Source organism: Terrapene carolina, unplaced genomic scaffold (genome assembly GCF_002925995.2).
Source record: "Terrapene carolina triunguis isolate 2854851 unplaced genomic scaffold, T_m_triunguis-2.0 Scaffold58, whole genome shotgun sequence".
Classification (NCBI taxonomy): domain Eukaryota; kingdom Metazoa; phylum Chordata; order Testudines; family Emydidae; genus Terrapene; species Terrapene triunguis.
The window spans coordinates 75,870,044-75,896,499 of NW_020664409.1; the positions used below are offsets into that span (position 1 = coordinate 75,870,044).

The 26,456-nt window shown below is 44.8% G+C and overlaps 1 protein-coding gene across 1 annotated transcript in view; it reads right to left on the bottom strand.

Annotated features, from left to right (window-relative positions):
* Positions 1–9,091: 9,091 nt before the first annotated feature.
* The window catches only part of NIPAL2 (NIPA like domain containing 2), a 64,400-nt gene continuing 47,035 nt past the window's right edge, over positions 9,092–26,456 (bottom strand). The window contains exons 6-11 of the mRNA XM_024215772.2: positions 25,863–25,959; positions 23,777–23,912; positions 15,463–15,551; positions 12,148–12,211; positions 9,862–9,956; positions 9,092–9,531 (exon numbers count right to left, since the gene is read on the bottom strand). Coding sequence (XP_024071540.2) covers positions 9,437–9,531; positions 9,862–9,956; positions 12,148–12,211; positions 15,463–15,551; positions 23,777–23,912; positions 25,863–25,959 — 576 coding nt within the window. The 3' untranslated portion in view covers positions 9,092–9,436. The remainder of the gene's footprint in view (positions 9,532–9,861; positions 9,957–12,147; positions 12,212–15,462; positions 15,552–23,776; positions 23,913–25,862; positions 25,960–26,456) is intronic.

Here is a 26,456-nt window from a genome sequence, read left to right on the forward strand (position 1 = left end):
TCTTATGAGCCATTCAGCCTTTGTTTTGGCATTGGCTAACTTTTGAGTGCTTGATGGTTTTGCAACCTGAATGTTCTTTTACCAGTTATTTGTGTGTGATTTTATTGTTACCGCTGTGATCATCTGGGCTTGTGAAAGATATGAAGGAAGAAACTTTGGCTGGCTTAGCTTACAGTTTAGGTCTGCTCTGGCCACCCTTTACTTGTGTAGGAAGCTCCTACTCACAGGAAAAGTCCATTGCAGCTCAGTGAAACTACCATGCTCAAAGGCTGCAGCATTAGCTCCCTGAACACATGCCACCGAGGCTTTGGAATAACACCACATGAGAAATGCCATGGCAATCTCACAAGGATGGCCAGGGTTTCTTTGCCTGTCTCCTTTTTCTTTGTTACCCTCCCTTCTGCTCTTTCAAAGGTGCTATCTTCTGTGCCACGGTGGGGACTTTGTCAGTCACACTTGAGGAATGAGGGCACTCAGTAAATAGGAAACTAGGACTCTCTTTCCCTTTGGCATGGCCTGCCCTTTTGTGGTTTCAGTGGAAAACTAGACTAAAGACCACAGAGCTCTTTAGCGAACAACAAATGGCACAACAACAAATGGAGCTGAAAAGAATGCCAAGGCTGTCATTTCCCCATCAGTGGTTTGGATGGATTTCATCCTTGGAGAAACGTTTAAAATGCTTGGGGGCTGAAGCCTATCCAGGAAACAGGTGGTTTGCTTTACTAAGTGGCATGTGGAATGGTAAGTGAATAGTGCTGTGCCTGAGTCCAAACTGCAGCAGCTGTACGGCCATATACGCTGCACTGCAGAAGGATATTTTTCATGTGATGCGTGGAAAAGAGCAGTAACCCTTGTTTGTTATATGAGGTCTTGCAGGACTTCATTGGAAAACAGCCAGTGTAACTTGGAAAAAAAGCCGTTAAAAATGAGTCACCATAGCCACAGTTCTCCAGCATAGGCTTCAGTTGCAAATACTCAGCTATCCAGAGCAGATATGAATGCTTTATTAAAATGGCAGTCTCTATCACAAATTAAATTACTTGAAATTATGCTAATATTATAATAATATAATAATTTTAAAATATGAATTTAGACTAGTCATAGTACAGTCGCAACAGCAAAATAGTCATGCATGCTGTGTTGTGTAACATCACAACGTGCATTCCAAAACCACCAAGACACTCTATTCGGCGTGAGATGTTTTTAATCTTCTAGTTCAAAGTACCTTATATAGCACTTAATAGGAAAGCATAGTTTAAGAAACTAATTTTTAGTCTGCAACTTGATTAGGTAGTTTGCTACTATTTAGCTATTTGTTTTATCCGTATTGAATATTTGTGTGTGCCTAAGATCAAGTTCAGAGGTAGCTATTCCTAGTCATCTGAAGGAGGCTGATGATGCGTCTTCCGTCTCTACCTACTAGCACTAAGGTTGAAACTAGATTAGGATTTGGATGGTGCTGACGAACGTGCGTTACAGGCTACTGTGGACACAGCAGTAAGATTTTTAACGTGTGCTAAATTGGTTCCAGTTTAAAATGCATGTTAAAGGCACATTCCCTTGTCTACACTAGTCTTCCAAATCCTAGTCCAGAGAAGACCTTAAATACTTGGTGACATTAGAAGAACACATATAGATGTATTACAGAAGTTAACAGCTGGCATACTAGGGCTGAATTTAACAGTGATACAAGTCAGTTCAATCTACGCTGATGGTAGAGATGGGCAAATAAAAAAAAAATTCTATTTGTAAATATGTTCACCAAAGCCAACATGCCATTCAGTCTGTTTAAATCTGAACTCTTTCTTCAAGCCTTTATGTGACTTTTCTTTCCATGAATGGTTGTAGAAGAATTTGCTCTTCGTGCAGATATGGGAGCCAAGCACTTTCATGCTGGAAACAGTCACCTGCTATCAGGGTTGGTGTCATGTCTCTGTCACCCAAACAGGAAACAGAACCCATACCATGTGACCAATCATACAGAATACTTCATGACAAATACTGAAATGCTTGCTATGACCAGTGACAATCAACAGTCCCCCAGCTATGTCCATGAAACATATGGGTTGAGCAGCTTTGCATAGTAAATAAATATGTGAGAGCAATAATCCGTTTGCAGCCAACAATATGCAATCAGGGCAAAAGCTAAATCCAATGCACAGGTAATTTGCAACCAGTAGACCTGCTCTACTCCTAGCCTTGAAAGTAGAAGGGCACTTGACATCAGGGCCGGCTCCAGGGTTTTGGCCGCCCCAAGCAGCCAAAACTGTTATACCAATAGAATAAAAACCAGCAGGATCTTATTAAGAGGGATAAGGCAAAGATGACACATTTATTGTAAATATACTGATAAAGCAAAAGATAAAAGTAAACAACGTTGTTTGACTACTTATTTCTTATACACACATACACACACACACACACACACACACACGTATATATATATATATATATATAGGTGTTATAGTTACCAGCCTAGAAGTTGCTCATGCCAAGTTACTGGCCAGGTATCTTGGTCATGAGGATGGAGCCGAGTCAGGTGCACCTGATGCTCCTGGAGGCTGGCAGCAGAACCAGAGGCTCAAAGTCATCAGTCTTTAGAGTCCATTCTTATAGGAATTAATTCCTATGTTAGTCTATGGGAACTGTTTCATCCTGCTGTTGCTGACTCAATCAGCAGATGGCACATTCCTGTCCAAAGTGACACATTCCTGGTGGCTCCACACTGTCCAAAGTTTGTGTTTCTCATCCTTCCAGGTGATGGGGTGGATCCCAGTTTACCCTCAGGGGGTTGTCTGGTGGTCCTACTTGACACATTCTTCGGCCGATGGATACTCCCTTTCTAGGCTGGCACCTCCCTAACCATTTATGTACATCAAGCATTCATCAACATACATTCCATATCTTAATCATATTTTAATTTACTGTCTCCACCACTTTCGGGGTGTGTGCTAATTCATTTGAGACTCCCGGCCCTTTAATCACAGAGGGTGGGGGGTCTGTCCTAGGAGCCGTTGAATGAAGTGAAAGTCACTTAACAGCTTATAGTGTTTGTTTACATTGTATCAATTACTTCAAGAACAAAGTCAATTAACTTGTTTGTAAGTTTTACATAGTAATAAAGTATCTTTCACAGGATAGATATAATCAATGGTTTCTACAGACAGTAGCTTACAAGTTTTAACAGAAGACCCAAGAGATTTTTGTACTTGGTGAAACTGTTGGATTTTAAAGTGTGGGGGACAAATTATGAGGGGGTCACTGTCACTTGGGGGAATCACTGTTAGTACCTTCTTTTATATCCCTACAAAACAAACAAACAAACAAAAAAGCCGCGATCGCGATCTGCGGCGGCAATTCGGCAGGAGGTCCTTCGCTCCCAGGCGGAGTGAGGGACCGTCTGCCGAATTGCCGCCGAATACTGGACGTGCCGCCCCTCTCCGGAGCGGCCGCCCCAAGCATCTGCTTGACAAGCTGGTGCCTGGAGCCGGCCCTGCTTGACATCCTGGCATCTGAATGAGCAGTTCAATTGTTGATTGACTAGGGTTATCCTTAGGCTTCATTATTATTCCTGTGGGGCTGGAATTCTACAGCAGAGTCAGATAGCATCCTTGTCTGGCTTATAGGCACAGAGAGTTGAGTTGCAGAGCCCATATTTAGAAGAAAATTGATAGTTTTCAAATTAGAACTAACGAGAAAGTGATTAAACAGGTGGCTTTAACACTGTTTTATGTTGAATTAATGCATTATTGCAAGACATAGAGTTAATGCTTTAAACCTGCACAACTTCCCGTGGCCATGAATGATGAAACCAATTGTTACATTTTGCTAGGTCACATCAGGAAAAATGGAACTGATTGATTTAAGCCTCCAGCACATGCACACACTTGCCAACACTCAGCTGGAGATTTCCAAGCCTGGAATAGGCATTGCCTCCCCTATTGCAATTTGCTGGAGACTGCCACCACTGTGCTTGCCAGAATTATTAAGCTTGTCAGAGAAACAGCATTGGCATTTGTCCTTTGTGCGATAGTTGATGTGCATAAATCCAAACTAGTGTTAACACAGGAACAGAAACTTGTCTCTCCCCCACCTTCTTTTAATTAATTTCCTTGAGGTTTAATAGTGTGCTTAACAGGCTCAGTAGTATCCCTTATCCTCTCTAACATAGCGAGCCAAGAATAAGACAAAGACACAGAGGCTGTTAGTAGACAATTCTACCTGCTAGTGGAGGTTACTGCTGGTAATGCATCACAAGGCAATAAAATACATCAACCATCACTATATTTCAACCTCTAGTGTTCCAAGAATAGATGCTCTGTATTTTTACAAGGGAACTGTAATGAAGGATATAAAGAGAATGAACTTAATGGAAACACTAAACATCACCGTTCCCCATGTAATCTTGTTTTCTTTGGACAATGTTTAATTGTTATTATTAGCAAAAAAAATCCTGACACTCTACAGACTGAGGACTATGGATGTGAACATATTTTAACAGTCAATGTAGTAATATGAGTAATCGATCCATAGTTTTAAGGCCAGAAGGGACCATCGGATTATCCCATTTGACCTCCTGACAAACCCACATCCTAGAATTTCATCCAGTTCTTCTCTGCATGATTGCACATGTCCATTCCACTTAAGGCATGTGCACATGCAGCCCATTGGAGCTGGAGATGTTTTTCTCTTGGTGGTAGCTGTTGTGGCACGTTTTTCAGACCTAGAATCATTTATGGCTCTTTTCTGCACCCTCCCTGTAGTCACATCCTTTTAAAAATATGGACACCAGTACTGTATGCAGAAATCCAGTATCAGTGTCAGCATGCCTTATACATTTCCATCGACTCTGCAGATGGAAATACGAATGGGGACTACCCAGAGATGATGCTATTGCCTAGTGAAAAATGTAGGTTTCAGATTTACTATTACAGATGTAGACTAAGTGGCAGATTTTCAGCTGCTCTGCTCCAGCTCAGTGAGAGGGGGAGTGAGCAGGGAGCTCTAACTGATTCCTTGACTCAGAGCAGCAGGGGAAAAGCTCTGACTTATACACTGGGTGTGAAGTGCCTCTGGGATCTTATACCAGGGGATGGTCGGGGTAGGGGCAGTAGCGTAGCTAGCGGGGTGCAGGGGAAGCAGCCGCTTCCCCTCAGCACATTTTCCCCAAAGCCGCGCCTTTCCAAAAGCGGCTGGAGGAGCAAGGGGGGGCACAGGCTGGTTTCGCTGCACTCCGCCCGGAGCTTTGGCCAGGGAGCGGGTCCGGGGGGTCTGGCCACGCTCCGCCTGGGGCTCCGGCTGGGGGAGCGGGTCCGGGGGGCTCGCTGTGCTCCTCCCGGGTCTCCGGCTGGGGGAGCGGATCCAGGGGTTTCTCTGCGCTCCGCCTGGGGCTCTGGCTGTGGGAGCGGGATTCAGCGCTCCGGCCTGCAGAGCGGGTCCGGGGGTTTCGCTGCGCTCCGCCCGGGGTTCTGGGTGGGGGAGCGGGTCCGGGGGTCTCGCAGTGCTCCGGCCAGCGCTGCAACTGGGGCGGGGAGTGGAGTCTGGTGCTGCGGCCGGGAGAGGGGGTCTGGGGGTTTCGCTCTGTTCCTCCCGGGGCTCCGGTCGAGGGAGCGGGGGGTCACAGCATGCGGGCCGGAGGAGCGGGGGGGGGGGGGGGCGCGGGCGGGGCCCCCCCCCCGCCGCGGCCTGTCAGCGCGACCCGCCCACAGCCAGGCTCCGCCAGCAGCCCCGGGCAGGGCAGCACCCCCAGGCTGAGCGGGTGAGCCGGGCTGCAGCTCGCTTGGACCGCGCCTGGCGGGGCTTGCTGCCTTCTGCCCCCACCCCCCCCAACGGGTAGCACCAGCGCTGAGCCTGGGCTGGCACTGCATGTGGCGAGCCCCTCCGAGGCAGTGACAGTGGGGTTTGTTCTCTGCTGCTGGCTGGGCCGGGCCTACTCCCATCCCCCAGCCCACTCCCATCCCCAGTAACCCCTCCCCAAGCTCCATACCCCGTGTACGCCTCCCATGTACCCCGTGCCCCTGCCTTTCCCTCCCCTTCACCTCCCCTCATACCCCTGTCCTCTGCCACCCTCCCTACATCCTCCCCTCAAGTCAACCCCCCTGTCCCTCTCCCTCCACATCCTCCCCTCCACCTCCCCTCAAACCCCCTGTCTTCTGCCAGCCTCCCTCTACAGCTATGGGGGGGCGGCGCGGCCGGAGGAACAAGGGGGGGCGCAGCATGGCCGCAGTGTGGCCGGAGGAGCCAGCCAAAGGGCGGGGGGACGGTGTGGCCAGAGGAGGAGCCAAGGGGGGTGCCTTTTTTATGTTTGCTCCCCTTGCTCTTAGAACCTGGCTACGCCACTGGGTAGGGGAACACTGTTCTCACCACTACTCCCCACCTACTCCAAGGGTTGAGTGGGTGGCTGGTACAGGAGGTGGCAGACCAGCCTCTACCACTTCAGTGTTCTCCTGAATAGGAGGAATTCACAACTGGTCATCTCAAGCCATTTTAAGGCCACTTTGCACTACTTACATGACACAAAATGGACCTAGACTGGGCAATCTGGTCCTAAAAGTGTATTGATGACACACTGTAATTTTTGAATAAAATTATAAACAAATCTAGGTGGCTGAGCTTTCCAGTCATGTCCATGTGACCATCCACCAATGTGGATCTTGCACTTTTGAGAGAGAGAGAGAGAGAGAGATTAAGTCATTTGCAAAAGTCCCATGCAGAATCAATGGCAGAGCCATGATTAGAATTCAAAAGTTCCTGTTTCCAGTCCCATACTCTACAAGTTAACATTCTGGCTCCCCCTCAGTATCTATCAGCAGTGTAACAAGGGTTGAATCAATCCAGCTGGCCCTGGTTTGTCAGACTTACAAACTAGATGCTGCAGAAACCATTCAGAGGGCCTGACTTTGGGCCACCCTTCTATTTATTTCTGTAGATTTTATATTGTACCTATTCAGGCTCTAGGCAAAATCAACTTGCAGAACAGGTTTCAAAGATCACATTTGGCCCAAAATTTTGATCTTGGTGAAAGAAAAGGTTCTTACAAAATTTAATACAATCAAAAACATTTCTATTTTTTCTTTAGAGTCCAATGAAAAGGTTTATGTTTTAACAAACACTCCCCTATAGTGTTTGCAACCTAAACATAACTAGTGCAATCTGAAATTGACTAGAAGCCAATTCTAAACAAAGTGAAACTGAGAAGTTTATTTTTTGGGGGCAGTAATAATGAATGCCCATTACTATACATTACAACAGTGTAAAGTGAACTTATGTAGATTAATTGAAGTGTGCCTAAATCTCTATATCAGGTCTGATAACCATTGTTAATTGTGTAATTACATATCAGTGGCTCCTAGAACTTTTAATCAATATATCAATTTCAATTACACTTAATTTTACACCGAAAGTTACCCCTCCCCATCTATAGAACATCATTTTATTTTTTATTAAATTGTCAGAAGGAGGTGACGTGTCACACTGAATTACAGTACTTTTAAAATAAATAATGGATTTACCCAGAGATTTTGCATCCAATTTCCAACTGTCACTAGAAAATCCTGGGAGAATTTCCTCCTTCACCCCTTCCAAATTGTGGAAACAAATTTCTGAGAGGTATCTGCTGCCAATACTTAAAAAAATAATATTTCTAGGAAATAATAGCAATCAAAGTTATAGACATCTTATTTCCATCTTTAGCACACACTTTCACTTGACAGGTAAAAAGGGTGCTTAAAGTTGAGCTACAAAGGAAAGAAAAATTCAATTAGTGCCCTTTTGATTCTTTAGGGTGTGTTAAAAAAAATCTGCATTTTTACCGTAGATTGATCAGTAATGTAAAGTCTAGTCTTTCCTGTTTTTGCTGGAAGACTCATTGGGCATCTGAGAGATATAGATGGGTGGCTTCCTCAAACTTTAATAGAAAAGTGGGGGAGGGTGGTATTGAATCCATGGGTACATGGCTCTATCCCAATTTGCAAAAGCTTAAATCATAAATAATAAAATGCCATAAATCTTGGATGTAGGGAGATTAATGTATAGCAAAATGTACCATTCTCTAGGTACTTCAAACATGTCTTATAAACAAATCACAGTGTTAAACTACTGAAGTCACTTTGACTGGATCTCTTCTAAAATAAAAATACTGATTACAAAAATATTGTGTTTAAAGGAGGCATCATTCAGCAGACCCCATTGAAGCTAGCTGCATGATATATGACATGCACTTTAAAAAGAGCAAAAGTATTTTGTACAAGGTTCAAATAGTAACCCTGAACACTTATAAAGTGCTTCTTCTTTCCCCCCAAAGCACCCATCTAATCCTCACAACATGCCCATGAGGTAGATCAGTATTATCAGACAGAAGCAGAAACTGAGGCTGTGTAGCTCCCTATGGCCATAAGTAACTTTCTCCTTTGAGTCAGCAGCTACATTAGGATTACAACTTTCTGATTCAAAGCCCCAAACTCAGTCTGCATGACCACAGCTGCTGCCAGTACTAGCTCTCTAGCTTAATGCAGGGAAATCTTTTTAGGAAGGAAAAAGATATATTTCCGCCCAGTGGCTTATCCTTCGTGATTCTGATTCTTTTACCCACACAACATTTTCGTGGACTGGGCCCCATATATTGAACTCACTTTTTCCCCAGCCGGGCCTATTCAAAATACAACAGCAGTGGAAGGTTGGCTTCCCATTTCTCTATTGGAATAGTGTGTACCCTCTTCAAAATCCCCACCAAAAACATATATTTTCTAATGAAGACAGAGGGGGCAAGGCTCAGAACGGATTGTATTGAAATAGCTGCTTGCTGCTCCAATCCAGCAGGACAGAGACAAGCTCCCCTCCCAGAGGACTCCTTTGGAGGAATTTATGCTGCCAAGCCTTTTACCGTATCTCAACATAAATTACATATCATGTGTATGCATCCATATTTATGTATTGGAACAAATCCCACTCACCTTACTCACATGTGTAGTTCCTTTGAAGGTAATGGGACTAGCTGTATGAATAAGGTAAGCAGGATTTCTCCCAACGGATGCTTACATAGAAACACACTATATTTTGATGACTGATTTTTAAAGGAATTAAGCACCTATAAATGCAGGCAGGTGAAATGGGTGCTTTTGAAAATCCCACTATGTGGCTAGTTGCATCTTTAGACATCTAAATACCTTTAAAAACCTGACCCTAAACCACCGGTAAGAGGTATTTTACCAGGAAAATGTCCAGCTCCATTTAATGGTTACTAGCTTAATAGCCCTCCTTGCTCATCGTAACACATTTGTGATAGGCAGGGGATACTTAAGGATACTTAAATAACACTAAGGGTTCTCAACATAAAACAACATGACACACACACTGAATATATGCAATCAACATGGGGTGATGAATATGATGTCAATGAATAGAGAGTTCCTCTTGTTAACTGGAATTGAAGCTGCTCTTAGCTCTGAGCACTCATCCAGTCATCTTCATCATGCAAAGTGCCGTAGGATAAGCTGTTTGAATCCGGCTGTATTTTGTCAATCTCTTTTTTTCCTGTGGGAAACAAAAAAAACTCAATGAAACAAATCACAATCCTGCCAATCCATTATTTTTCTGTTAAAGGCTCCTCAGTCTAGACGCCTTTTGTTTTCTTTTGATAGGCTGTGGAAACAGTTAAGAAACAATTTAAGAAAGTCTTTGAAAAAAATCAATTGGAAATAGGAATAGAAATGAAGAAAGAAGTATGTTTATTAAATATGATAGGAGGATATTTCTGCTTCAATGCTCTCCATTCATTCCCCACTCCATTACCTGATGCTTTTAGACTTTTAAACATAGATGATTGGCAAATATTTGACAAAGAACGTCCAAAACCATGCTTACCAGGAATGTGTCCACAATCAATATAAGGAACTTGCAAATGCTCCTCTTCTCGATTTCGTGTGATTACAAACACGCCAAGAAATGACAGAAGACACCTACAAAGGCATTGTGAAAATAAGGTTAGAAGCAGCTCATTGCATTTGAAGTGTGGGTCTTGTCCTGGGCAGGGCCGGCTTTAGCAGGTGCGGGGCCCCACACCGGGTTGCGAATTGTCTCGCGCCCTCCCCGCCCCAACTCCGCCCCCTCCCTGCCCCATTGGAGCCCTCCCCAAATCCCCGCCCTGGCCCCGCCCCCAGCCCCGCCCCCTCCCTGCCCCATTGGATCCCTCCCGAAATCCCCGCCCTGGCCTCGCCTCTTCCCCAAGCACGCTGCATTCCTCCTCCTCACCCCTCCCTCCCAGGCTTGCGCTGATCAGCTGTATGGCGGCGCAAGCGCTGGAGGGAGGGAGGAGAAGCAGGACGTGTTTTTGTTTTTTTTTCCCCCCACTCTGCCGGCAGCCCCGGACGTTGCAGAGCCCTCTTAGGCGCGGGGCCCCATTCCGGGGAATCAGCTTAAAGCTGGCCCTGGTCCTGGGTAGCCGTGTTTCTCTCTCAACAGCTTCCATATCTGAGCTGCTCAGTTTACAAGTAAAGAGAATTAGTTTTTCATGACTGGCAGCCCAGCAAACTCATCCAGGGCTCAGTGGGTCTGTCTAAACAGCAAATAAAAAAACATGGCTGGCCAATGCCAGCCGACTCAGGCTTGCATGGCTCAGTCTCTGGGGCTATTTCATTGCTGTGTAGGCTTCCGAGCTCAGGCTGGAGCCTGAGCTCTGGGACCCTCTACCCCGCAGGATCCTAGAGGCCGGGCTCTAGTCTGAGCCCAGACGTCTACACAGCGATGAAACAGCCCTGAGGTTTTTCTTTGCTGTGTAGACAGACCCAATGTCAGGCTGGGCTCTTAACTGGGAGTGCGGTTTGAGAAGATAACAAAGGTTCTGGGGACCAAATTATGCTCTCGACAATCCCTTGGCAGCTTATGGATTCCTGTGGGTTTTCAAAGGCTGTTTGCCTTACTCACACACCTAATCTCACTGACTCCAAAGGAACTGATGTGAGAAAGCTGAGCTGAGCCCCAAACTGAGCCACAGCAAGGAAAACACATTTGCATCCTGGAACAATTGTTTGTGGAGTATCTAGACTAACATTTACAGTTAAATTGATTATTAGTTAACTCAAGTTACAACACAACCAAAAACTCTAGTCTAGACAGTCCCTTTGTTTCGCTCATTTGACTTTTGTGTCTCAGAACCAGGCTTCTGGCCGGCAGTGATTTTCAACTGCTTGGTAAGTGTCTTCTGTCCCTCTAAGGCTGTACACAACATCAACTTCACGCCTGCCAAGTGTGTGCATTTAATTTGCTTATCTTCATTTTCTACCACTTTCACTACAAACACTGTCAGTCACACAAACCATTAAATAGTTCTATGGGGCCGCTCAGTCCTACCTCCAGTGGGAGTGGTCACATACAATTGTCAGTTGTGTTTGGTTGACTACATTAGGGCCTGGCATCTGATCAAGAATTTTGGGAACTGTTCTTCCACTTGTGTGTTAAGTATCCCATTCCCATCAACAATGATCTCTCACCTATCACCTGAGCCTTTACTGCACTGGCAACTCCTGAGGAATCTGTGGCTGCTTCTGTTTCACTTGGCTGTATGACGGGTAGGCTGCCCTTCAAGCATTTACTGCTACCACTTATTTAGCATGACAGGATCTATAATCACCAACAGACAGATTGTCCCTTCCTATCCAAAGGCAACAGGAGAGAGGCATGCCGTTACTAAAGTGAGCATGGTGCCTTCTGTGTGATTAACTAACAGTATTGCCCATGGCTAGTAGCAGCAGAGAACAGCAGGTAGAAGATAACATGGAGGGAGGGTCTTTTCTAGCACTAATCAGTACATACTCCATAATACGATCATTGATGGAAAACAGCCAATGATTTGTCTCATTTACAAAGGGAACATGTAATGTTAGCTTTTCATTCCATTGGGGAGAGTGGGAGAGATAGGGGCTCACAAATGGCAAATATTAATATTTTTACAGGTTTGGATTCAAAAACAGGCCCTTATAACAAAACACAAATATTAGACTTTGTAATGTTTTTTATCCTACTGTAACAGCTGCTCCCTAACACATTGCAATGAAATAGGTTTCTTCTTCAGGAGAAAAGGAAAAGTTGTTTGGAAAGGTAACTGCTGTTTCGATACAAACTTTGTTACAGATTTTCAGTAAATACACTTACCCGAATAGAAACATGAACACACTCAGCAAAGCTGCACCTTGGAATTCCTGATAAAATATGACCCCTAGAATGTGACAGAAACAAGAAATGCAGATCTTGAACAAATTCCAAGTGATGTGAATTACCGATGACAGGGTCAGAAGGTAGGTTATGATCAAGTGGAAAAAAATCCCAAATACGTCAATACAAATTTTGGGTGGGTTCATATTATATGCCCATATTCAGTATCTATGCCTTTTTTTAGATAATAGTAATTGCATATATCTTAATAAGATAAGATCTCACTCTACCAGGTTTGGACTTCTTGCTTGTGTTATTAATTGTTCAGTATAGTCACATTTTATATTGCCAACAACTGAAAACCCTTGTTAGTGTAAAAGATACTTTTAAAGAATAAAACCTTGTTGAATTACATAGAGGTACTTACACAGTGTTTATTCAGGTCAGGCTCAGACTGAGGGCTTGTCTACATGCAGAGTTGCAGCAATTTAACTAAATGTGTTGTTTTAAACCAATAAAGTTAAGTACAAAAGGCTCTGTGGACACTCTTACTTCAGATTAAATCAGGTTTATTTGGGTTTAGCTTAGACAATTAGGAACACATTTAAAACAGCAATAAGTTTCTCTTAAGCCACATAGGGGCTTGCACCATTTTAGCTCGTTTAACTAAACAGGTGCAGATTTGTATATAGATCAGAGGTATTCAAACTGGTTCGTGGACCACCAGTGATCCGCAAGCTCCATTCAGGTGGTCCACAGATAGTTCCCTGTAAGGTGCGCGCCTGGGCGGCTGCACATGAGAGAATGAAGGGCCACTCATCTAACTTTATGTCAGTTCATATTGTGGGGCTGCCGCAGCAGGGGAGAGAGGGAGAGACCCCCCCGCCCTCCTTCCCAGCCCCAGCTTGGGGACTGCCATGGCGGGGGAGAGAGGGCACAGCCATCGTATTAGAAAGGTAAGACTACCGATATTAAAATATGAGTTGTGTGCTTTTATTTGTAGAAGAAAAAAAGTTAATTACTATTAAGGTTTTTTATATAGCCCTTTTATCCAAAGCGCTTTACAATAGTTAGCTAATGGTACAAACAACATTTGGAAAGATCATTAAGTGGTCCGCCAAGACCCTCAGCAATTTTCAAGTGGTCCGCAAAAAAAAAAAAAAAAAAAAAGTTTGAGAACCACTGATATAGATGATCCTGAATAAGGATGTGGCCTTTAAAAAAAGTAGGAACAAGACCAAACTCTCCATATGGTTACTCCAGTGCAAGCCCTTTTGGCCAATGTCTCCTCTCGGTCACAAAGTGCAGGTCTGTTCTAACACAGCTGCTGAGACAATCTTCATGGAACTCCCTTTACCATTAATGGAAGTTCTGAATATTAAATTTCCTGCAGACCAATGACAGGACTGCCCCTGTGTACGTTAAAATCGGTCATAAATATTATAGCTGTATAATTTTGGCTTATTGCTGAAACAGGATCTTTAGGTACATTTATACTACAATAAATTAAATAAATACATAAACAATTAGGGCTTCAAATGATTAAAAAATAATTATTATTAATCGCAGTTTTAATCGCAGTGTTAATCAATAATAGAATACCATTTATTAAAATATTTTTGCATGTTTTCTACATTTTCAAATATATTGATTTCCATTACATCACAGAATACAAAATGAGCACTGTACACTTTGTATTATTATTAATTACAAATATTTGCACTGTAAAAAAGATAAACAAAAGAAATAGTATTTTTCAATTCACCTCATATAAATACTGTAGTCAATCTCTTTATCATGAAAGTGCAACTTACAAATGTAGACATGTCAACTCTAAAGTTTTACATTGCTTTGTTTTTGAGTGCAGTTATGTAATCAAAAAAATCTACATTTGTAAGTTGCTCTTTCATGATAAAGAGATTGCACTACAGTACTTGTATGAGGTGAATTAAAAAAATACTATTTGTTTTATCTTTTTTACAGTGAAAATATTTGTAATAAAAATAATAATATAAAGGGAGCACTGTACACTTTGTGTTCTGTGTTGTAATGGAAATCAATATATTTTAAAATGTTGAAAAAATCCAAAATATTTATAATAAATGTAAATTGGCATTCTATTATTGTTTAACAGTGCGATTAAAACTCAGATTAATTGCAATTATTTTTTTTAATTGAGTTAATTTGTTTTGAGTTAATCATTTGAGTTAACTGCAATTGATTGACAGCCCTAAAAAAAATAAAAATCTGAGTCTTAGAGCCCGGGTCAACAGATTTGGGCTCATGCTGCGGGGCTTAAAATAGTAGTACAGATATTCCTAACCGGGCTGGAGCCCCAACCCCTTGGCCAGGTTTCAAAGCCTGGGTTCCAGATCCAGCCTGAATGTCCACACTGCTATTTTTAGCCCCACAAGTCTGAGTCAAGGTGCCACAGGACCCTCTGTTGCTTTCTAAGTCTGAGTCATAGAATCATAGAATATCAGGGTTGGAAGGGACCTCAGGAGATCATCTAGTCCAATCCTCTGCTCAAAGCAGGACAAATCCCCAGACAGTTTTTTTTTATTTTTAAAAAACACACACACCCCCATTCCCTAAGTGGCTCCCTCAAGGACTGAGCTTACAACCCTGGGTTTAGCAGGCCAATGCTCAAACCACTGAGCTATCCCTCCCCCCAAGTCAATTGACCCGGGCTCAGAGACTCAGTGCGGCAGAATTTTTTTTCAGTGTAGACGTCGTCGTCTTTCTCTCCTCTCTTGTTCTTTCAGTGCAGACAATTTCCAAGATTTTCAGTCTCTTTTTAATGAGAGCAAGTTCAAAGTTCTCACCCAGAATAAAACGTTATAAGGTTTAAAGGCCTTTGGAGTATTTTATTTCCTTCACTTAACCTAGAATGCAGCCTTCTGAAATATAATACACAAACTACTACAAAACACAGCTGTCTGTCATTTGAGTAGCTTGCCACACTATTAAAATTACTTTACCAGCTAGGATATGGAGACGCCAATGTACACATGGTAAACACATTTATGGTACTTCCAGAGGAGGCTAATACAAATGACAGTACCTAATAAGCCAGTACAGCAGAATAAACTGTACATGGCTGTATTGTACTGGAAAAGTTAGAATCTGATGGCATTTAATTTTATTTCAAAGTTCTGAACTTATGATCATTTTCAAAATATACACCTGTCATATTACATAAAGATCTCTCCCTGAAGATAAAAAAGTGACTTGTTTGCATTCCTGATTCAAAGAAGAGAATTCAATCTTGCTATTTAGAAAGAGCTTTTGTTTGGATAAAAAGTAAAAACAAACCTGCAATGATGGCGCTGGTTGTGAAGAACACAAAGTTAATCGGCACAACGACTGTTGCATTGTAGAGCTGCATAGCTTGATTTAAGAACCTAAAAGAAGGCAGTTATTACATCTCCTGGATACAAAGTGTGCTGTGCACTAAGTGTAGTAATAGGTGTAATACTTTCACATCAAAACAGCTAACAGCGCAGTACAAGTTGGTGTCTGCAGTAGATATGCATACTGGTTTTGACCCTGCATAGTACAAATGAATAGTGCAAGATAAAAGATGATGAGCACAGGAAATCCAACTCTGAATCAATGAGAGTAATGTTGTATGACTGCCAAATTATTCCTGCCTATTAGCTGGAGTAAAATCTAGCCTGGGGACACAAAGCTAAATGCTGATTAGCATGAAGAGGCTTAAGTTTTTGTTTCTTCAGACACCCACCCTCTTCCCCTTTTTAAGAGCTTGATCCAAAGCCCACCAAAATCAACAGGAATCTTTCCACTGACTGGGCTTTGCATCGGGCCATTATACCTGGGATAGAATCATAGAAGATTAGGGTTGGAAGAGACCTCAGGAGGTCATCTAGTCCAACTCCCTGCTCAAAGCAGGACCAACACCAACTAAATCATCCCAGCCAGGGCTTTGTCAATCCGGGCCTTAAAAACCTCTAAGGATGGAGATACCACCACCTCCCTAGGTAACCCATTCCAGTGCTTCACCACCCTCCGAGTGAAATAGTGTTTCCTAATATCCAACCTAAACCTCCCGCACTGCAACTTGAGATCATTGCTCCTTCTTCTGTCACCTGCCACCACTGAGAACAGCCGAGCTCCATCCTCTTTGGAACCCCCCTTCAGGTAGTTGAAGGCTGCTATCAAATCTCCCCTCACTCTTCTCTTCTGCAGACTAAACAAGCCCAGTTTCCTGGTAAGTCATGTGCTCCAGCCCCCTGATCATTTTTGTTGCCCTCCACTGGACTCTCTCCAATTTGTCCACATCCTTCTTGGAGTGGGGGGCCCAAAACTGGACGCAATGCTCCAAATGTGGCCTCACTGGTGCCAAATAGAGGGGAATAATCACTTCCCTTGATCTGCTGGCAATGCTCCTACTAATGCAGCCCAATATGCCGTTAGCCTTCTTGGCAACGAGGGCATACTGCTGACTCATATCCAGTTTCTCGTCCACTGTAATCCCGAGGTCCTTTTCTGCAGAACTGCTGCTTAGCCAATTGGTCCTCAGCCTGTAGCAGTGCATGGGATTCTTCCTTCCTAAGTGCAGGACTCTGCACTTGTCCTTGTTGAACCTCATCAGATTTCTTTTGGCCCAATCCTCCAATTTGTCTAGGTCACTCTGGACCCTATCCCTACCCTCCAGCGTATCTACCTCTCCCCCCAGCTTAGTGTCATCTGCGAACTTGCTGAGGGTGCAATCCATCCCATCATCCAGATCATTAATGAAGATGTTGAACAAAACCAGCCCCAGGACCGACCCTTGGGGCACTTCACTTGATACCAGCTGCCAACTAGACATCGAGCCATTGATCACTATCCCCTGAGCCCAACAATCTAGCCAGCTTTCTATCCACCTTATAGTCCATTCATCCAATCCATACTTTTTTAACTTGCTGGCAAGAATACTGTGGGAGATAGATTATGTTTCTGAGCAAGGAAGCAAGCAGGAGATTTGAGCCTTTATTCCGTTTAGCGCAGAGGAATAAGGCCTGGTCTCCACACAGAAGTTAGTATAGTTCTCCTTATTTTGGTGGGAGCTGGCATGTGTTCACACACATCTCCCATTGCAAGATCACTGGATTTGCATTTATTTAATGAAGCCATTTTGCAAATGCCACAACTCTATTTTGGTGGCAGTTAAATCAATTTAGCTCCAGTGGATGCATCCCACTTCTTATATAAGTGAACAGTCCTCCCATTACTATCCCACACTGCACCAGTCACTGCAGAATTGACCTCTCTGTGGGGATCAGCATGCCTGGAAACCACTCTCTGTTTAAACAGCTTTGGCAAATCCACATGGGCCCCATTTGGAAGCCACTTTGGTAGCAAGCAACTACCATTTCTCAGAAACGCACAATTTTTTGGAGAAAATTAAAAAGAGCTATCATGCAGGCCTCATGCATTTGTATGGACCCTTCTGGAGCTCACTGCCTTCAAAGATAGGTGGGAGGAGAAGCATGTGCAATCACAGCTGGGAAATAGTTGGCAGAATATCAAAGTGTACAAGCGCCTGCTATCCCCAAAGACAAAAGTCAGCGTCAGAGCAGGAGAAAGGAGTTCACCAAACCTGCCAGCACAGGACAAACCATGCCATCTCCAGTAAAGCACCCAAATCCTGCCCTTTTTATGGTATTTAACCTTAACGTTTAACTTGACTTGTGCCCACACACCACGCAAGACTCTCACCCCTGTTCCAGCTCCTGTACTCTGAATAAAAGGGGCTTAAAAAGCCACAGATTCTGACAGGGAAGAATACCTCCTTCCCTATGTCAGAGGTAAACAGCCATGGACTGTCTGCTGAGGGCCCCCACTAGGATTGCCAAATTCTAATTGCACAAAACTGAACACCCTAATCCCGCCCCTTCCCCAGACAACGTCCCCTTCCCCGAGGCCCTACCCCCCGCTCACTACATTTCCCCTCCCTCGGTGGCTCGCTGTCTGCCACCCTCACTCACTTTCACTGGGCTGGGGTGGAAGAGGGGGTAAGGCCTTTAACTGGGGGTGCGGGCTCCAGGGTGGGGCCAGAAATTAGGGGTTCAGGGTGCGGGAGGGGGCTCCAGGCTAGGGCAGAGCGTTGGGGTGTGGGAGGAGATGAGGGCTCCGGGTGGGGGCTCTGGGGTAGGGCCGGGGATGAGGAGTTTGGAGTTCAGGAGGGGGCTCCAGGCTGGGGGGTGGGGCACAGGGGTGCAGGATATGGGAGAGGACTCTGTGCTGGGGCAGAGGGTTGGGGTGCAGGAGGGGGTACGGGCTCTAGGCTGAGGGTGCAGGCTCTGGGGTAGGGTGGGGGATGAGAGGTTTGGGGTGCAGGAGAGGGCTCCAGGTTTGGGGAAGGGCTTAGGGCTGGGGTAGGGGGGTTGGGCACGGGCTTACTTCCAGCGATTCTTAGTCAGCAGCGCAGCGGGGGGACTAAGGCAAGCTTCGTGCCTGTCCTGACTCCGTGCTATGCCCCAGAAGCAGCCAGCAGCAGGTCCAGCTCCTAGGTGGAGGCATGGCAGGCGGCTATGCGCACTGCTCTCGCCTGCAGGCACCGCCACTCCAGCTGCCATTGGCCGCAGTTCCCAGCCAATGGGAGTGCGGAGCCAGTGCTCGGGGGGGGGGCAGCGCATGGAGCCCTGTGCCCCTCCCCACCGGCTAGGAGCCGGACCTGCTGGCTCCTTCCAGGGCGCAGCGTGGAGCCATTACAGGTAGGGGGAGTAGCCTGTCTTAGCTCCACTGCACTGCCCACCAGACTTTTAATGGCCTGGTCAGCAATGCTGACCGGAGCCATCAGGGTCCCTTTTTGACCAGGTGTTCCGGTGGAAACCGGACACCTGGTCACCCTAGCCCCCACCCAAGCATTGATGCAGGGGTGATGGCAGGCATCGGGGTGGGGCCACAGTACATAGCACCATGGAGATTTTGAGCAGCACCTCTCCCCACAGGCAGCTGGGGACAGGTTGATGTAGTTTAGTAGCCACGGACGATCATCTCATTTGCACTAGGGGCCACGTTGGCTCCCAGAGCAGCAGAGTTGGGAAGGCACAAAAAGGTGATTTACAGTTACCTTAGCCCCGCCTCCCTTTAGGCTACATGTTCAGTGCGGCACCTCTCAGAAGCACAACACAGAACCTCACCCGTAGCCTCAGCTGGAGTGCAACGGGGTTGTGCACTATACAAGGACGTGTAGGACAACGCTTGGATGTATGTGTTCTTACACCAACCTTCATGGTCTATTTAATCCAGTAACAAAAACAAAGCAATTCATCATGTTGAAGGAGAATGAAAGTCTCATGCAGAAGTATTACAACCTGCCACATCCATATCTACCCATAGGATTATGAATCATGCCTGTGAACACTGGAATGTATCTTTGTAAATTCAGTGTCACTGCACCCCCCACATACTGTATCCTGCCAACAATGCATTTGAAACAGAAAGAAATATTAAGAGATGGCAGAGTGTTTTAGAAACCTATAAAAAGAACTATGCTTAAACGTTTCATTGGTACGATATATGTGAATAGTAAAAATCCAAACTCTGATCTGTTTTAGCCATTAAAGTAATTGCAAAGTTATTTTAGTGACTGTTGAGCAGTCTCCATGGTGCTTTAAAAATAAAGAAATCCTACATATCCACAGGATAGTCAGGATTTTGAAGTCACTGAAAACACCTCATTATTTTCTCTCATTTGCAACATTCTTAGTCTCAGGGACCGAAACATAGATGCTGATGCTTAGCAGCAAGTCCCCAAAAGATGTAACAAAAGCTGTTCTGAGTTCTCAAGGATCAGTAAAATAAACTAACTTGGTGAGAGATCTAGGTAAAATGGGGGGGAAAAAGTCAGGAGTAACAGCATTGTCTCCTTTTGAAGAGTCTGCTCAGGTGGAATGGGAGAAGACAGATATTGGGCCCAGGAAGCAAAGTGGCCACATTTTGCCTTTGTTTGAGTTTTGACCAAGTGAAGGAAGAAAAAAAAAATCAATCTGCCGAAGGAGAAGAGAATCATTCAGCAGCTTCCCGTTTACCAAGCTCTATTTCCTCTCTTAAATGCCCTGAACTCTTCTCCCAGCAAAGATCTGGGTGTAAACTATGCTACAATCTGTGACAGGGAGTTCCAGAGTCACTGCAGAATGATGCACGGGCTTTCTTCAAAGGGAATCCTGATTCCCCTATGATAGCGCTGCCACTAGAGTGCTAGGCTGGCTATTTCATTAAAAACAATAAAAACAAACATTCCAAATTCATCTGGAGCAGCCTGTACAAGTGCATTGAATGGTGCAATCTGCACCAGAAGCATAGGGACAAGGATAAAGAGAATGGATTCTCCATTCAGCTGGGAATTCTATTTTACATTTCTGATGGCAGCAGCAGTCTCCAGTGGCAGCAATACAATGATCACTTAGCAGGCCAGAGCCCAGCAGGAAAAATCCTGATTTTGCAGAGTGCTCTCCAAAAGTTAACCATTTCCTAGAGAGGCTCAGCCATACCTAGCTTGCACTTCAGGCACAAATTTCTCAGAGGCAAAACACAGTATGCAGATTTAGCCGAAGGGGATGGGAGGATAATCTATTGCTTCCACCTTAGGACAAAAGGTGAACATAAATCTAAGGGCAGATCTAGGCTTAAAATGCTGCATCGATGCAGCTGTAGCACTTTAATGAAGACCCTCTTAGCTGAAGGGAGAGAGGTTCTTCTGTCGGTTCAGTTAATCCACCTCTGTGAGAAGCTCTTTCACCAGCGTAGTGTAATACTGACAGACTCTGGTCGTCGGTGGCTGGGATCGAACCTGGGGCCTTTGGAGCTTAGTGCATGAGCCTCTACTGCATAAGGTAAAAACTGGCTCTTAGTAAGGCTGTAGAGCAGTCTCTGTCTGTCTGTCTCTCCCCTCCCCCGCACCCCCACAAGGTGTGTGGGTTACAATAGCACTGTCTACACTGGTGCTTAGGTTGGATTGCGGATGTGATTGCAGAGCCATTGGCCATTATCTTTGAAAACTCATGGCGATCGGGGGAGGTCCCGGATGACTGGAAAATGGCTAATGTAGTGCCCATCTTTAAAAAAAGGGAAGGAGGAGGATCCGGGGAACTACAGGCCAGTCAGCCTCACCTCAGTCCCTGGAAAAATCATGGAGCAGGTCCTCAAGGAATCAATTCTGATGCAGTGATCAGGAACAGTCAGCATGGATTCACCAAGGGCAAGTCATGCCTGACTAACCTAGTTGCCTTCTATGATGAGATAACTGGCTCTGTGGATGAGGGGAAAGCAGTGGACGTGTTATTCCTTGACTTTAGCAAAGCTTTTGATACTGTCTCCCACAGTATTCCTGCCGGCAAGTTAAAATAGTATGGGCTGGATGAATGGACTATAAGGTGGACAGAAAGCTGGCTAGGTCATTGGGCTCAACGGGTAGTGATCAACGGCTCCACGTCTAGTTGGCAGCCGGTATCAAGCGGAGTGCCCCAAGGGTCGGTCCTGGGCCAGTTTTGTTCAATATCTTCATGTAAGGAGTCGGACTCACCCCTGCGGCGCCTCCTGCTGGTCGTCCATGGGAATTAGCTCGTTGCAGCTCCGGAAGCGCCCTTTGCAGGCCGGTGTCCCACTGCCTCTTGGCCTCCGTGTCCCTCCCAGGACCCGGTGCCCCTTTATCTGGGGTGCTGCCCTCTGGCAGTAATCCCTTTCTCTTTGGGTCTCCCCTCCCATCACCTTGCCTCAGAATAAGGCCACTGCCAGTCACCAACTAGCCCCCGCTCCCTGGGGCAGACTGCAGTATAAGCCACTCAGCATCATCAAGGTTGGGTTTGGACCTGCTGCCTTTGCCTACCCCTGGGCTGCCCTCTACATCTCCCAGTACCTATTTGCCTTTTGCTAGGCCGCAGCCCGGAGCTTTCCAGGCTGGAGCTCCCTGGCTCCTCTGCCTTTCCCCAGCCCTGCTCCACTCAGGTACCCTGTCTCTAGCTCCCTGCAGCCAGGCCTATCTCCCTCTACAAACAAAGAGAAACTGTTTGGGCTCCTGGCTCACAGCCTTTTTATACAGGCCAGCTGTGGCCTGATTGGGGCGTGGCCCAGCTGCGGCTACTTCCCCAATCAGCCCAGCTTTTAGAGCTGCAGCCCTCTCCAGGGCTGCTCTCCAGCCCTCCCAGGCAGCAGCGGGTGTCCACCCCCTACACTTCATTAATGATCATTAATGATCTGGAGGATGGCATTGACTGCACCCTCAGCAAGTTTGCAGATGACACTAAACCGGGAGGAGTGGTAGATACGCTGGAGGATAGGGATAGGATACAGAGGGACCTAGACAAATTAGAGGATTGGGCCAAAAGAAATCTGATGAGGTTCAACAAGGACAAGTGCAGAGTCCTGCACTTAGGACGGAAGAATCCCATGCACTGCTACAGACTAGAGACCGAGTGGCTAGGCAGCAGTTCTGCAGAAAAGGACCTAGGGCTTACAGTGGACCAGAAGCTGGATATCAGTCAACAGTGTGCCCTTGTTGCCAAGAAGGCTAACGGCATTTTGGGCTGTATAAGGAGGGGCATTTCCAGCAGATCGAGGGACATGATCATTCCCCTCTATTTGGCATTGGTGAGGCCTCATCTGGAGTGACTGTGTCCAGTTTTGGGCCCCACACTACAAGAAGGATGTGGAAAAATTAGAAAGAGTCCAGCGGAGGTCAACAAAAATGATTAGGGGGCTGGAGCACATGACTTATGAGGAGAGGCTGAAGGAACTGGGATTGTTTAGTCTGCAGAAGAGAAGAATGAGGGGAGATTTGATAGCTGCTGTCAACTACCTGAAAGGGGGTTCCAAAGAGGATGGATCTAGACTGTTCTCAGTGGTACCAGATGACAGAACAAGGAGTAACGGTTTCAAGTTGCAATGAGGGAGGTATAGGTTGGATATTAGGAAAAACGTTTTCACTAGGAGGGTGATGAAGCACGGGAATGGGTTACCAGAAGAGGTGGTGCAATCTCCTTCCTTAAAGGTTTTTAAGGTCAGGCTTGACGAAGCCCTGGCTGGGATGATTTAGTTGAAGATTGGTCCTGCTTTGAGCAGGGGGTTGGACTAGATGACCTCCTGAGGTCCCTTCCAACCCTGATATTCTATGATTCTATGTTGTTCAGGGGTGTGGATTATTCACACCCCTGAGCAACGTAGTTATACCGAATTAATTCTGTAGTGTAGACCAGAGCTAAGTGGGAAAAAGAATTCCCTTTCTAAATTTAGGACAAAGTTACTGAAAGCGCATTGGCTATTAGATTAATTGGTTACCAGCAATGGGTCTAAAAGCTGCATGACAAAGTAACAGAAAGAAAACATCAGGAAAATAGCAAGTTTCACTTCACAGTTGGGTTTAAGAACCGTGAGAAAAATAAACATGCATTTCGAATGAACCTGAATTGTTTGTTAATAAGAGAAGAAGGCACCAGTATAATAAATCCAAGTGAAATAATCCAATGAGAAATAAATTATAAATAAATAAATAAAAAATTTTAAAAAATCAGTGAAGGCAATCGGTGTGTTTAACTGTTATTCACACCAGGAGTCAATATGCACCAGTAATTAGCAAAACCAGCAGATAAATGGATAGAAAGGTTAGCAAAAACTAACTTACTTGACTTGGAAAACACAAGATGTCACCATTATAATGAACATGATATAGAAAATGGGGTATGTTAGCTGCATTTTGCCCTTTGCAGAGAATGTTATCATGCCTGCCACAGCCTTTACTGAAATGATGGTCAATGATGCTGGAAGAGAGACAGAGAGAGATGTTAACAAGGTAGAATTATTCGCCTTTACCCCAGAGTGTCAGTGCTGCAGAAAGACATATTGATCAGCAGTCTATTTAAAAAGTTAGTTATGTTTTTAACCCTTCTTCTGATTTTCTTTTTAAACCAATAAAAGGTTTGAAATGCACATAACCACAAACAAAGCTTGCTTTAAAGGAAACTGAGCAGCAGTCTTCAGGCCAGCCGAGGAGGAGAAGCATTGCAGCATGACGTACTACCAGTTTGGAGAGCAGAATCAGGCTTCCTCATCACCTGAGCGAGTAAAAGTGCAGATGGCTAGACTAAAAGGCACTCACACTTTTCCTCTGGCGTGGGCTCTTGATTTGCCCCAGCCCTTGCTGCTGAAGCTCAGTTGTGGAGGTTACAATAACCTCACAGAAAATAGAACAAATTCAAAACATATGGGGTGGCAAGATGAGAGGAGTAACAGTGCACTCGTCACACTAAAGGAAAGTAATTAATAGCAGGGGACAAAGCCCCATCACTTGGATCTAATTCCAGGTTCTCCAAGAAGTTCAGATCCAAAGTTCCAATTTGCCCAACTACAGAGATAGCCCCCAGGTGCAAAATTCATATTGACATACAGTTCAGAACTTCCCAACACTCCGGACAGGAGGGCAGGGGAAGGGATTCAGATCTGGGGTTCTGTTCCAAGTATTTTGCTTAGAGCAACTCTGGCATGGGGTTTAAGTGGTGCATAGGCCTTGTGGTGGCCTATTTGAATTTCACCATTAGGGCCAAATTCAAGGATTTCCTTTGCTCCCCTTGAGTAGTACCTTACTTCTTGAACACTCCTATTCAAATCAATCGGATTGTTCAAGGTAGTACTCAAAGTGAGCAAAGGGAATCCTTGAATTTCTGGCCCATAATGAGTATGATATAAAAAAACCAACAAATCATCATGGTGATGTGTGGGGTTAAAAACCTCAGTCAGTTACAGGGTAGCATGTAGAAATTGGGCTTTCCAGATGAGGGCTGGATTGCTGAAAGGTGAAGAGATTTGTCATGATAGTGTGACAGACATGACAACATCCTACCACATCCTTGGGAGACCTAACCAAATTACATTTAAGTACCTTTGAGGTCCATTGTATTTAATGAATGATTTATGTATTCTTGTGGGCTGGGATTGTACGTAAACTCTCCAGGGGAGATGTAAGGTCTGGGGATTCAAAGAACTACACTGCAAATGTACAAGACAAGAATGGATTTTTGGGACAATAAGTGTTAAGTGGATTTTCTGGGGAAAACCTAGGCAGAGGTTAATGCAAATGGCAATCTCTAACTAAGTTTAGTGGACCACTGAAGTCTTAATACATATCTATAAAGGCAGTATAGGAAAATATGTTGCATTTATTAAGGCTTCAGTTCTGGAAAAAAAATATTCATATATAGGTGGGAGTAGAGGAATGCAGGCAGAAGGTCCCAGGCAGTTACACTGAAGAACTGCACACAAGCAGAGTGGTTAAGAGGTTTTCTGTTTTTGTTTTTAAATTAGTGATTTGTTTTCCTCGGCTAGTCCTGGTCACCAAAATATGTTCTAGACATATGGAGTTTCAACAGTCTCTGTAATTCATTCTTCCAGGGAGCTAATGATAAAGGATTACTTCAAATGGCAGAGACAAAAAGCCTTGGAATATCCATGCACAAGTCGGATTCACACAGAATCAAACTGCAAATCTAGAAAACCAAACAGTACTAGCAATAGGCATATAAAGTTTGTTGAGTAACTGGCTTTGCTTGTTAGAAAGAGACTTCATTGAAGCCATATAAAAACCTAAGGATTCCCCCTTCAGATTGTCCCTTTAAACACAGCACTGACATAAACTAACAGGGGACCGAGTGACAGAGAGTGGTCAAGTGAGAGAGAGAGAGGAATATTATACAAACAGAATAATATGTCCTTACCTAGTAGTGCTACCATCATTAACAAAACCACGATGTGCTTCACATCCTTTCTTTTGTAGAAATACAGAAGAATGCAGAATATTATTATTTCTAAGATCTGGAAAAAAAGGCAAGAAAGGTTAAGCTGTAAACAATATAACAAATGCGTCATTCAGATTCTTTAAAATGTCACATTGATCTACTCTGCTCAAACAGTTCAAGGGAGGATTGCTTTATTAAACATCTACTAAAAAGTAACTGGGACGCTCTGTACCTCGGGGGAACACCCAGCACCCCCTTGTTCATCCTTGTAAAATGATTGTGTGGTATCCAATGCAAAGTTTGTCATGTAGGGTGTCTTCAGAAGGCTCCTGATGCATTGAGCATGGTTGTTATAGTGATGTTATAGTAATTGTTACAGTACTGTTATAGGAATGTTATAGGTTATAATTTCATGCAGGGCCGGCTTCAGGCACCAGCTTAACAAGCAGGTGCTTGGGGCGGCCAAGGGAGAGGGGCGGCACCTGCAACAATTCGGGGTGGCAGGTCCCTCACTCCCTCTAGGAGTTAAGGACCTGCCGCTGAACTGCCGCCGCCGATCGCGGCTTTTTTTTT